General features: G+C 44.3%; 1 protein-coding gene across 1 annotated transcript in view; it reads right to left on the reverse strand.

Moving 5' to 3' along the window:
- Positions 1-13,748, reverse strand: part of LOC117535559 (rab effector MyRIP-like) — a 43,106-nt gene that overhangs the window by 7,967 nt on the left and 21,391 nt on the right. Inside the window, 6 exon segments of the mRNA XM_034200072.1 lie at positions 2,555-2,617; positions 2,976-3,611; positions 7,983-8,126; positions 8,660-9,177; positions 10,703-10,874; positions 13,267-13,428. Of these exon segments, the coding sequence (XP_034055963.1) occupies positions 2,555-2,617; positions 2,976-3,611; positions 7,983-8,126; positions 8,660-9,177; positions 10,703-10,874; positions 13,267-13,428 (1,695 nt within the window).

The raw sequence follows: 13,748 nt of genomic DNA on the forward strand, positions 1-13,748 counted from the left end.
TCACGAGCTCAGTTTAGTCATTTGGAAATGAAGTAGAAAAACAAAAACATGTTTATTCATTTTTGTTTACTGCTTGTTTACTGGAGCAGCTCGTTCTTCCGAATCCATGCCTGCCTCCAAATCTCTGACGACTAATGATACGAATAGTGAAGAAAGCTGCCGTGCCCGTTTCTGAATAGATGAAAACACTGAGAGGAGAGTGAAGAGAGACGGATCATATTCAATAACGAATGGATCACCGGCTGAAGCTTTGATCAGCGAGTATCGATCCGTGTGTTTATGTAACGAGATGAGAGGCAACATATTATAACAGGAGCACTGATCTTAAGACTGAAGCAGAGATATCGACATGGGTTGATCGATGGGGGAAAGATTGATATTTGGTAAGAGGCCCGTGAACATGAGGATCAAACATGCTCCACCATTAAAGTTGAAGATAAACATAATGTGTATTTAAAACATAATTTAGCTGACATACAAGTTGGTGAAGAAGGTAAGAGTCACTGGAATATAAGCGCAGTTATTTAATTCATTAAATTATTCCGTATGCATGACTACTGCAGTATAATGTACGCGTTATAAAGCCCCCTGAGAGATATGTGATAATGGGCTTTCGAGATAACATGTCATTGAGTTATAGTATTGAATAGTAGAAGCTAGTTTAGGGATCACTTTTATAAGAATGGGTTAGGACTCAAAATGTGTTTTTCTGGTCCTTTTGCCTTTCTTGAGTTGTTTTACATCTCATTGCTCTCGTATTAGTGGGCGAGTTTGAGGATCTATTTCTGTCTAGAGCAGGGGTGTCAAACTCAAGGCCCGGGGGCCAAATCCGGCCCGCCACTTCATTTGATGTGGCCCGCAAGAGCTTGCAAAGAATATAATCAGTTTATTATAATGTTACATGCCGCTTTACAGGAGCACGTTGCCAATAAACTACATGTCCCACAATGCATCTGACATTTTTCTCAGAATTTCAATTTTATTTCTTCAAAATATGCTTTTTTCTCAGAATTTGAACATTTTACTTTTTTTTCAAAATGTCACGTTTTCCCCCAAAATCTCACAATCAGAATTTGGCTTTTCTTTTAAAATAATTTTTTGACATTCTCACTGAAGAGACTTGCAATTATTTGCCCTAGACTTCTGCTTTCAGACGTAGTTAATTATGAAGTTATTACCCTATCAGATAATAATCCAATGCAGAGGACAATACTGTAATATAATACATTATTTTATATTAAATATTTGTATATGTATTTTTATATAGTCTTAAAGTTACAACCGGCCCTTTGAGTGCAACCATAATGCTGATGTGGCCCGCGATGAAATTGAGTTTGACCCCCCTGGTCTAGAGCCAACATTCTCCTCAGCTTTTTGGTTAGCATAAAGTTGGTTTAGGTTAGTTCCTCTAGTCGTTTTTTATTTCAGATCCATCATCTCTTGAGGGACGGCACAGTGCTCACCCGCCTTCCCGAGTGCATAATAAGCCATATTTATTTTTAAGCAACACATAAGCCTGTGATTTCAGTGTTTATTTCTGTCTGATATTCCATTTGAAAGGCTTTATCTGCGTATGCCGATGAGTCACAAATATCAAAGTCATCAGTCATTTCTTTATTCCCCTCTAATCGAGCAGGAACAGATCTCACTGGGACATGTGTCATCAAGCAGCATTACTCACAGAGGCCATTATAACGACCAACATCGACCCCCTCCTCTGATGTGACAGAAGGTCCTGTCAAAGTGTGTGTGTGTGTTTTATAAGTCCATCGACCTGCCTTTGTGTGACTGTTCAATACATTCATGGGAATATACTTACTAACTTACTAATGGATCGTTGATTTTACAAGCAGGTTATGAGATGTGGATACTTTCCACAAAGTTTATTTTTTATATCTACAGCATTCAGTACGTTATTTGATTTTCAACTTTCAAATGTCACTAACAGCTAACATTCAGATTTTGGACATTTGAAGTTGTTATAGTTGATTTTGGGAGTTGCTGAATTGTTTTCATTTTGTATTTGTAATCGTTGTAGTTGCTCCTGCTTGCTTTGTCTTTTCCTGTACCCACTTCAACTGAACACGACTTGTTCTGCTTCTGCTAGGATGAAAACGTGTACATAAAGAAAGCAGCAATGGCACAGAGGCAGTTTCTTCCAGTCAAAACCAAACAGAACAGCGCTTGTGTCTTCAAACCACTCTAACCTTTTGAGCCTTTTATTAAAAATATCCATTACAGACTTTCTGTGACAGATATCTTCCAGCATAACTCCTGAAAACCACTTCCAAGCAGCAGTTTAGAAAGAAACACCAGGCTGGTTTACTTTGTATTTCAATTTCACAACAGCTACTAAAGCTTCATTACCTGTAGAAATGATACAAAAACACCACCAGAAACATGACATTTAACCTCAGTTTAAGTATGTGTGTGTGTGTGTGTGTGTGTGTGTGTGTGTGTGTGTGTGTGTGTGTGTGTGTGTGTGTGTGTGTATGATAATGGGGGTTTGCACGAGACATGACAGAATTCTGTTGCTTTCACGCTGATATCTCACCTGCTGCAAGAGAGAGGAGAGCAACTGAAGCCTCTGCTGTTGCTCCAAGTCATGCTGTTCCTCCTGACACACACACACACACACACACACACACACACACACACACACACACACACACACACACACACACACACACACACACACACACACACACACACACACACACACACACACACACACACACACACACACACACACACACACACACACACACACACACACACACACACACACACACACACACACACACACACACACACACACACACACACACACACACACACACACACACACACACACACACACACACACACACACAGGAGGGAAGCCCAGAGAAACACGGAAACACAGGCAGTGAGGATGAAGAGTTAGAGAAAGTTAGACAGACAGAAGCCGAGTGTTTTTCTCCTGATCTCCTCACCTGGTTGTCTGACAGCGCCCCCTCCTGGAAGGATGGAGTAACAGCAGGTGAACTGGCGCTGGATCCACTCCTCCTCGCCTCCTTCTCAGCGTCTCTCTTGTGTTGTCTCTTACTCTCTCTCTTGTCTCCTCTCTTTGGCTCCCACTCTTCTACCTTCTCTTCCAAACACTCGACCCCCATCTCTAACCTCGTCTCCTCCCTCTCTGAAGGACTCTTTATTAGTCTCTCCTCCGGTCCGTTCCCTTGTTCCACCGTCTCACTTTCTTCCTCTCTTTCTTCACTCAGTCTGTCACTTCCTCTCTGTCTCTCGGTGTCTTTCGTGCTCTCCTCCTCTTCCTCCTCTTCCTCCGACGAGCTGCAGTCTTTGCTGTTTGCTCTGCTGACCAGCTGGCTGAGTCTGGCCCTCAGCTCCTCCTCCAGAGAGTCTGCAGGCGGGGGTCCCGGGGCCACAGATTGGGGCTGTGGAGGGCTGGGGGCCGCTGAATTTGGAGCCACCGTGTCCAAGTCCTCTGGCTCAGGGGTCATGGCGTCTGATTTGAAGGCGTCCGGTGCAGCTGATGGCACAGGGTCGGGAACTGACTGCTCCTCACTGAGGCCCCGCTTCAGGAGAGCGTTGAGGAGGAAACCACTGTTCTCCTTCAGGGGGGGGGGCAAAGAGACATACATACATCATCAAAAAGTAATACATCATGCTCATTATTTAACAAAGAGTGCAAACGACTCAATTACTTCTACAAACAGGACTATGCACAGCTTCTTCTTCCCTTCAGACTGCTGACAATGAACCCCACGCTGTCCCATACTGCCTAGTTGTTGTCGTGTGCTGAAGCGCAATTATACAGTACTGTATTCACTGTATTTATTATTATCTGTGTATTTATTCTTGTTTATACATTTCCCATCTATTCACCTTTATTTTCGTATCATTTATTGTGTACATACTACTGATACATTGTGTATATAACTGACTGTTTTGCACTCTGGTTAGACCCTCCTTCATTTCGTTACACTGTGCTTGCATTTTGTAATGACAATAAAGTAATCTAATCTAATCAGATGGCCTGAACTGCATTATCAAACAGCCTCTCAATGGGGAAACACTATTTCACACTTCATTTCTCAATGGCATAGTGGGAAGTGATCAGATTGAAAGGCTTTAGTGTCATATGCACAATAGTTACAATGAAAATCTGAAGTTCCAGGCTTCTTCAGTGCAACCAACAATTTACTTAAAACATTAAAAGAGTGCAAGAATAAATAGAAATAGGATAGTGCACGAGAATGGTGCAACGGACACAATGGTGCAAGTAAAATGCAGAAATTAGTTAACTATATATGTAATTACGTATATATATATATATGTCAAATAGAGTAATATAAGATAAATAAACAATGTACAATTAAATGTGATGTGACTTTACAATAGCCCAAACGTTCAGTATAGATCAGAGCATGTTTTTGCCTTTACTGTTTTGTCTTAGGAATCTGTCAGGAAAGCCTGAGAGTGAGTGCAGGTGTGATGTACCTGATGGACTGAGAGTGAGTACAGGTGTGATGTACATGATGGACTGAGAGTGAGTGCAGGTGTGATGTACCTGATGGACTGAGAGTGAGTGCAGGTGTGATGTACATGATGGACTGAGAGTGAGTGCAGGTGTGATGTACATGATGGACTGAGAGTGAGTGCAGGTGTGATGTACCTGATGGACTGAGAGTGAGTGCAGGTGTGATGTACCTGATGGACTGAGAGTGAGTGCAGGTGTGATGTACATGATGGACTGAGAGTGAGTGCAGGTGTGATGTACCTGATGGACTGAGAGTGAGTGCAGGTGTGATGTACCTGATGGACTGAGAGTGAGTGCAGGTGTGATGTACCTGATGGACTGAGAGTGAGTACAGGTGTGATGTACATGATGGACTGAGAGTGAGTGCAGGTGTGATGTACCTGATGGACTGAGAGTGAGTGCAGGTGTGATGTACATGATGGACTGAGAGTGAGTGCAGGTGTGATGTACCTGATGGACTGAGAGTGAGTGCAGGTGTGATGTACCTGATGGACTGAGAGTGAGTGCAGGTGTGATGTACCTGATGGACTGAGAGTGAGTGGCAGGTGTGATGTACCTGATGGACTGAGAGTGAGTGCAGGTGTGATGTACCTGATGGACTGAGAGTGAGTACAGGTGTGATGTACATGATGGACTGAGAGTGAGTGCAGGTGTGATGTACCTGATGGACTGAGAGTGAGTGCAGGTGTGATGTACATGATGGACTGAGAGTGAGTGCAGGTGTGATGTACATGATGGACTGAGAGTGAGTGCAGGTGTGATGTACCTGATGGACTGAGAGTGAGTGCAGGTGTGATGTACCTGATGGACTGAGAGTGAGTGCAGGTGTGATGTACATGATGGACTGAGAGTGAGTGCAGGTGTGATGTACCTGATGGACTGAGAGTGAGTGCAGGTGTGATGTACCTGATGGACTGAGAGTGAGTGCAGGTGTGATGTACCTGATGGACTGAGAGTGAGTACAGGTGTGATGTACATAGATGGACTGAGAGTGAGTGCAGGTGTGATGTACCTGATGGACTGAGAGTGAGTGCAGGTGTGATGTACATGATGGACTGAGAGTGAGTGCAGGTGTGATGTACCTGATGGACTGAGAGTGAGTGCAGGTGTGATGTACCTGATGGACTGAGAGTGAGTGCAGGTGTGATGTACCTGATGGACTGAGAGTGAGTGCAGGTGTGATGTACCTGATGGACTGAGAGTGAGTGCAGGTGTGATGTACCTGATGGACTGAGAGTGAGTGCAGGTGTGATGTACCTGATGGACTGAGAGTGAGTGCAGGTGTGATGTACATGATGGACTGAGAGTGAATGCAGGTGTGATGTACCTGATGGACTGAGAGTGAGTGCAGGTGTGATGTAACCTGATGGACTGAGAGTGAGTGCAGGTGTGATGTACCTGATGGACTGAGAGTGAGTGCAGGTGTGATGTACCTGATGGACTGAGAGTGAGTGCAGGTGTGATGTACCTGATGGACTGAGAGTGAGTGCAGGTGTGATGTACCTGATGGACTGAGAGTGAGTGCAGGTGTGATGTACATGATGGACTGAGAGTGAGTGCAGGTGTGATGTACCTGATGGACTGAGAGTGAGTGCAGGTGTGATGTACCTGATGGACTGAGAGTGAGTGCAGGTGTGATGTACCTGATGGACTGTGAGTGAGTGCAGGTGTGATGTACCTGATGGACTGAGAGTGAGTGCAGGTGTGATGTACCTGATGGACTGAGAGTGAGTGCAGGTGTGATGTACCTGATGGACTGAGAGTGAGTGCAGGTGTGATGTACCTGATGGACTGAGAGTGAGTGCAGGTGTGATGTACCTGATGGACTGAGAGTGAGTGCAGGTGTGATGTACCTGATGGACTGAGAGTGAGTGCAGGTGTGATGTACATGATGGACTGAGAGTGAGTGCAGTGCAGGTTGTGATGTACCTGATGGACTGAGAGTGAGTGCAGGTGTGATGTACCTGATGGACTGAGAGTGAGTGCAGGTGTGATGTACCTGATGGACTGAGAGTGAGTGCAGGTGTGATGTACATGATGGACTGAGAGTGAGTGCAGGTGTGATGTACCTGATGGACTGAGAGTGAGTGCAGGTGTGATGTACCTGATGGACTGAGAGTGAGTGCAGGTGTGATGTACCTGATGGACTGAGAGTGAGTGCAGGTGTGATGTACCTGATGGACTGAGAGTGAGTGCAGGGGGGATGTACATGATGGACTGAGAGTGAGTGCAGGTGTGATGTACCTGATGGACTGGGAGTGAGTGCAGGTGTGATGTACCTGATGGACTGAGAGTGAGTGCAGGTGTGATGTACCTGATGGACTGAGAGTGAGTGCAGGTGTGATGTACCTGATGGACTGAGAGTGAGTGCAGGTGTGATGTACCTGATGGACTGAGAGTGAGTGCAGGTGTGATGTACCTGATGGACTGAGAGTGAGTGCAGGTGTGATGTACTGATGGACTGAGAGTGAGTGCAGGTGTGATGTACCTGATGGACTGAGAGTGAGTGCAGGTGTGATGTACCTGATGGACTGAGAGTGAGTGCAGGTGTGATGTACATGATGGACTGAGAGTGAGTGCAGGTGTGATGTACCTGATGGACTGAGAGTGAGTGCAGGTGTGATGTACCTGATGGACTGAGAGTGAGTGCAGGTGTGATGTACCTGATGGACTGAGAGTGAGTGCAGGTGTGATGTACCTGATGGACTGAGAGTGAGTGCAGGTGTGATGTACCTGATGGACTGAGAGTGAGTGCAGGTGTGATGTACCTGATGGACTGAGAGTGAGTGCAGGTGTGATGTAACCTGATGGACTGAGAGCGAGTGCAGGTGTGATGTACCTGATGGACTGAGAGTGAGTGCAGGTGTGATGTACCTGATGGACTGAGAGTGAGTGCAGGTGTGATGTACCTGATGGACTGAGAGTGAGTGCAGGTGTGATGTACATGATGGACTGAGAGTGCAGTTGCAGGCGGTGTGATGTACCTGATGGACTGAGAGTGAGTGCAGGTGTGATGTACATGATGGACTGAGAGTGAGTGCAGGTGTGATGTACCTGTAGATGGACTGAGAGTGAGTGCAGGTGTGATGTACCTGATGGACTGAGAGTGAGTGCAGGTGTGATGTACCTGATGGACTGAGAGTGAGTGCAGGTGTGATGTACCTGATGGACTGAGAGTGAGTGCAGGTGTGATGTACCTGATGGACTGAGAGTGAGTGCAGGTGTGATGTACCTGATGGACTGAGAGTGAGTGCAGGTGTGATGTACCTGATGGACTGAGAGTGAGTGCAGGTGTGATGTACCTGATGGACTGAGAGTGAGTGCAGGTGTGATGTACCTGATGGACTGTGAGTGAGTGCAGGTGTGATGTACCTGATGGACTGAGAGTGAGTGCAGGTGTGATGTACCTGATGGACTGAGAGTGAGTGCAGGTGTGATGTACCTGAGCTAGAGGGTAGATGGACTGAGCGTGGCTCCCTGCAGCTCTCTGCTCTGATGAAGACTCTCTCTTGCTCTTCCTGCGTCTCCGTGACCTCCTGACGGGGTCGATCTTCTTCTCCTCCGCCTCACTGCTGTCCCCCGTCACCTGGGAACACACATCACACTTCAACTTTAGTATTTCCTTTTTCATTGCCATAGTTCACATTTCAGACAGTACTTTTTACCCTGAAATGATTGTATTTCCTATACTTTGTATACAAACATGCACTGGATGAGTTTTAGTGATTTTGACTAGTACTTACTTTAATAATATCATTGTGTGATTCTTATTTTCTAATGTTTATCTATATTTACTACTTCTCGCACTTCTTAGCTAAGCTTGGAAAATTCCTTATTAAGAAGATTTGTTGCAGTGTTGTTAGTGACTCTCTATGTGCACCAACAGTATGACCTTCCACTGAACTGAGAACTGAGAACTTCCTGATACGGCCTCCCTAACTCCCAGAATGCTCCTTCATCATCACCAAGCTTCACCCCTTCCTTCCTCCTCTCTGTGTGTTGAGACTGACTGAACTTTCTTGCAAGAAATAAAGTACAACAAAGACAGCTGAATGGTTTGATTCTGTATCCACATTTGATACATAAATTCCCACCACACATATTAAAGCTGAGTTTAACCTTGGGGTTGAAGTTGACGTCCAGGGCCTCTGAGGGCACTGGGTACGGGGAGAGGTTCTGGTGGTACAGCGGCTGGTGGGGGGGGTGCAGGTGTGTGTCGGGGGGGGGTCCTTTCTTCCTCAGCAGGTTGTGGGGGGGTTTTCGGGGACAGGCCGACAGCACGGACGAGGCCTCGGAGTCCGAGTTGAGCGTCTCTGTGTTGGTGTACTGGCCGGAGGAGGGGGAGGTGACGGGCAGGTGCTGCGTGTACGTCCACTCGGGGTCGTGCTGAGAGTCCGTGTAGTACGTCTCGTCGGACATTTTGCGCCTGAACTGTCTCAGCGCCGCCCCCCAGCCGCCCTCGTCGTCCGGCTCAGAGTCGGACCCCATCCCGTCGTACGCCGACACCACGCCGGACTCCTTCTCCAGCGCGCTGAACACCAGGCTCTTCCTCTTGGTCAGCAGGCTGGGCCGGGACAGCTGGGAGCTGTGTAGAGCGATCCAGTTCCCGTCCGGACTCTGGAGCACCGAGGACGCACCTGCAGGGACAGGAAGTTCAGAGACACTGACAGAACTGCACTCTGAGGATAGGCTGTTTGACACTGACTACTTAAAGATTAGATTAGATTGCTTTTATTGTCACTAAACAAGAGTACAGCGAAATTCCAAGCATTCCCGATGGTGCAATCACACATAAGACAGAATAAGTATCAAATACAAGCTAAAACTTTTAATATATGATATATAAAGTGACTATAATTTGGACCTATGATACATTGAATAGTACGCTTACAAAAAACAACATTACCATAAAATGCAAGAACAATACGGTCAAGGCAGTAACAAATGTAAACAAGTCAGTCAGTAAGTTATTGCACATGTATTTATCAGTGCAGTTGATGAAGAGCAAAGATTAAAGCGTCTACTGAGCTGTGAAAAATAATTCTGATGATTGATTCTTAGTCTGAGCTAAATACTTTTGCCAGAATCATGTTTATTAGTTCCTTTAACAGGTGCAAAACAGATGATTTTTTAAAATAAATGTAGAAAGCACATATATTATCCAGGCTAAACCTTCATTTAGATCAGACTTAAGGGTTGATATTTCTTAGATGAACAATAAAACACATGTACTAACATTAATTTCTCCCTTGACTTCTTATCGTAAAACCATCGAAACCATCATTTATTTATTTAGATAAATTACAAATCATGTCTCATCAGTAAGAAAAACTTAATTCAATTTCAGTTTGAATCTGAAAAGGACATGGTGGGGCTGTCTTCCAATACGTATCATGAATTCACATTTTTATTTGATTATAATGACCTCTAGTGTTGGGTAGGTTGTTTGAATAGGGCAGATATACAGACATTTCTTTATCCACGTTGTATATTTTCCAGCCATAAGAAGGTCGTCCAGGGGCCGGAAACATTAAGCCCCCCCCCCTTTCCCCGCTTGATGTTCCCTTTGTGGGCTTTTTGTGTTTTATTGTCTTAAATACGTCCTGCTGCAAAAACCAATTGCCACTGTGGGAGGAAAATAAAGCTGAAATGCCTAAAATCGATTTTATTGTGCATCCTATTTGTCATATTGTCTGCGTGTGTGAGTGTGTGTGTGTGAGTGTGTGTGAGTGTGTGTGCGTGTGTGTGTGTGACTGTGTGTTGTTTCCTGGTTGTGTGTCTGTGTGAAAGAAGAGTGGGAGAACTGCCTAACCTCTCTGTTAGGAGAAAATGGAAAAGGTACAAGTGTGTATGGAGTTATGTTAGCAGCACAACGCTGGTATTGTTTTCAATCTGTGTGTGTGTGTGTGTGTGTGTGTGTGTGTGTGTGTGTGTGTGTGTGTGTGTGTGTGTGTGTGTGTGTGTGTGTGTGTGTGTGTGTGTGTGTGTGTGTGTCTGTGTGTCTGTGTGTGTGTGTGCCACTGTGGGAGAAAAATAAAACTGAAATGCTTTAATCGAATTTATTGTGCATCCTATTTGTCATAGTTGCATCTGCATCCAGAGTGTGTGTGTGAGTGTGTGTGTGTGAGTGTGTGTGTGTGAGTGTGTGTGTGTGATGTTTACTGGAGTTGTCCAGGCGGTCCACACTCTTCCAGCTGGGGAGTGCTGTGGCCTTGCCCTCCCTCTTTAGAGAGGTGTAATCTTGTGACCCTCCACCGGCCCGGGCCCCCCCCTCTTCCTCCAGACCCTTCTCTGGGGAGTCGTCACTGGTGAGGGAGAACGCTGAGCGCGAACGCTGTAGAAAAAACACAGTAAAACACAGGCAAAAATATGATTTGTGAGGAAAAACAAGTCAAATGCATGCACCTCTGCTGATGTAAACAATAAACGTCTGAGTTCAGGCATCAGTCTCTCTGAAAATAAATGGAACATGTTTAAAACTCTGGAAATGTAAAGTAGGAAATCAGTCTGGTCTGTATATAAGATCATTGTTGACTTGAGTCTGAGCAGCTGCAGACAGGTTTTACTGCCTGGACGGCGGCAGTAGTCACATATAATATCTACTTACAGTAATTACATAATATAAAGGGAAGCCCTGCTGGCTAGTCTACTTCCTGTCTGGGCAGAAATCTGTAAAGCTGTGGCTGTGAGTCAACAATCCCACCAGCAGGGGGAGCTAGAACACAACTAAAGAGCAAAACGGACAACAGAGGCTCTTCAAGTCATCTGTGAGAGAAATGTTGTGGAAGTTGTAGGATCATAACATGTCTTTATATTAAACAAACAAACAAAAAAACTAGAGCAAGACATTTTGCCTGCTCTCTTCAACTTTAAGGCAAATTAACAGGTATATTCTTACTCATCTTGTCAATTCGATCTTCATCCTAAAGATTTGGGGTCAACAAATTCGACTTCCATCTTACAAAAACAACGTTACAAAACAGTCTAAAAATACATTTTAACTGCCTGCTTTTCCCCATGTATCTGATGGTTTTATAGTATTTAATCTTTTTATTTTGCTTTGTTGTTTTGTTTAACTCATAGTGACATTTAGCATAGCTATTGCCATGCAGGTGTATCAAGCAATACACCTCTCAGAAACACATGCATGCACACACGTGTAGATTTAGTAGCTGTTCCACTGGGAATGAAAGGAACAATATGGAGGGGGTTTAAAGCTCATTCATGTGCACAAGCTCAACTTAAATCTCATTGGTGAACAGTCGGTCTTTCCCACGACTTAACATCCAAGTTAAAGTACTAAAGGTACATGCATATTCAAATATAGACCATGAAGAGAAAATATATACGTTTGTAGAACGGATGGGATGCACTGTTCAGATTACTCTAAGGATCATTGTTGAGGCAGTGCAGATTTGAGTGTGTATTTGCATGCCTGGTGCCTAGTGTTTGCAGAAAGCTGTGTGTGTGTGTGTGTGTGTGTGTGTGTGTGTGTGTGTGTGTGTGTGTGTGTGTGTGTGTGTGTGTGTGTGTGTGTGTGTGTGTGTGTGTGTGTGTGGGGATCCCCACGTATTTCACGGGACTTTGATCTACGCTGAGTGAAACAGCGGGAAACAGAACGGCGAGGTGCGCAGCTTTGAAGCTTCGCTCACACACGGGACGATGACAAATCTGCAGGAGTCCCCGCTGACTCGTAGTGAGAGGCAGGTGTGTGTGTGTGAGTGTGTGCGTGTGTGTGTACTATACACCTCAGTGAGTCCCTGTGTGTAGTTTTTTTTCAAACCTGGAACATTAAGTGAAACCGGTGTTCTGTAGATTTGGATTGACTTGGCACACATTTGTAATATTTGTAAGGCTTTGCCAACTTAAGGGGAGAATCCACTGTAAAACACTTCTAAAGAGAAAAGCTAAGTCAGGCACCTGGGGGTCTATTTTGTTGCTAAGTGGGCTATTTTCCCTGAAGCATACAGTAGATGAACCTAAAAGAGCAGCACGTGTACTGTCTGCCAAACCCAAGGAATCCTCTAAATGAGACAATTTGAACACATTTTTTGTTTGAATATGCTTCTAGAAAAGCATGAAAATCCACATCATTGTCAACTTTTTGCACTTTTTTGGAGAATACCTTAATCCTGCAAAACATAAGTGGACAAAATAAAGGAATTCTAACTCATCACCACTAGATCTGAAGAGAAATGCAACCCTTAATAAGACCACATTGATTGATTGATTGATAAAAAGGCACCCTTTGGTCGCCACTATTTAGTTGTTTTGAAAGCAGCACTGACATGAGAGGTTGGCACTTAGAGCTGAACATGATATTTTTAATAGAAGATATCATATACTTCTATAAAACCTGAATTATTTTTGAACCAGTGTTGGAGATGAGAAAGAAAATCAGTGTTTAGACACTTGGCTTCACTTTTCAGACGCGGAGGTTGTCTCCTGGGTGCCACTGAAACGATTCATGCCAAACACAACATTCCTGTGTTTTAAAAAAATGGCAAACACAGAGACAGTGGCTGAGAAACACATAATGAAACACAGACCCTCCACTGTTTGAACTCTGAAACGAAGCGAGAACACCAAACCACTATTGTTTAAAACCAAATCTGCAAAGACACTGGTGAACACTCAGCAGTTCACACGCGCTGACAGCACAGCTTTGTGGGGACTTCACTGGATCCGGTTGACATTTGTTTGTTTGAGCAGATTTCATCACTGACCCACAGAGAGTAGGAGGTCTTCAGAGGGTCCTGGGGGGCTTGTGAAGACGCTTGAGGCTGCGACGGAGAGGCGAGTTCTCCGGGCTGGATCAGATTCTGAGGCTGCGGCCAGACAAAGTCGTACTCTGTCTGCATCTCCGAGCGCTTCCTCCTCTGGATGATCTGAGCAGAGAGGGAATAAAGAAGGATAGAGCTTGATTACACTTTTGCATTTTGGAGGGGTCCCGACACTGGACGGGTTGTCGCGGGGAGGAGGTGCTGCTGTACTGACATTTATTGTTCATTATTGACATTTTTGTTTTAGCTGACTGGTTTTCTATTTATTTATTTATTATTTATTTATTTATTTATTTAAATTGAATTGATTTTATTTATTTAAATTGAATTGATTTTATTTATTTATTTAAATTGATTTTATTTATTTATTTAAATTGATTTTATTTATTTATTTAAATTTATTTATTTATTTATTTAAATTTAAT

Source organism: Gymnodraco acuticeps, unplaced genomic scaffold (genome assembly GCF_902827175.1).
Source record: "Gymnodraco acuticeps unplaced genomic scaffold, fGymAcu1.1, whole genome shotgun sequence".
Taxonomy (NCBI): domain Eukaryota; kingdom Metazoa; phylum Chordata; class Actinopteri; order Perciformes; family Bathydraconidae; genus Gymnodraco; species Gymnodraco acuticeps.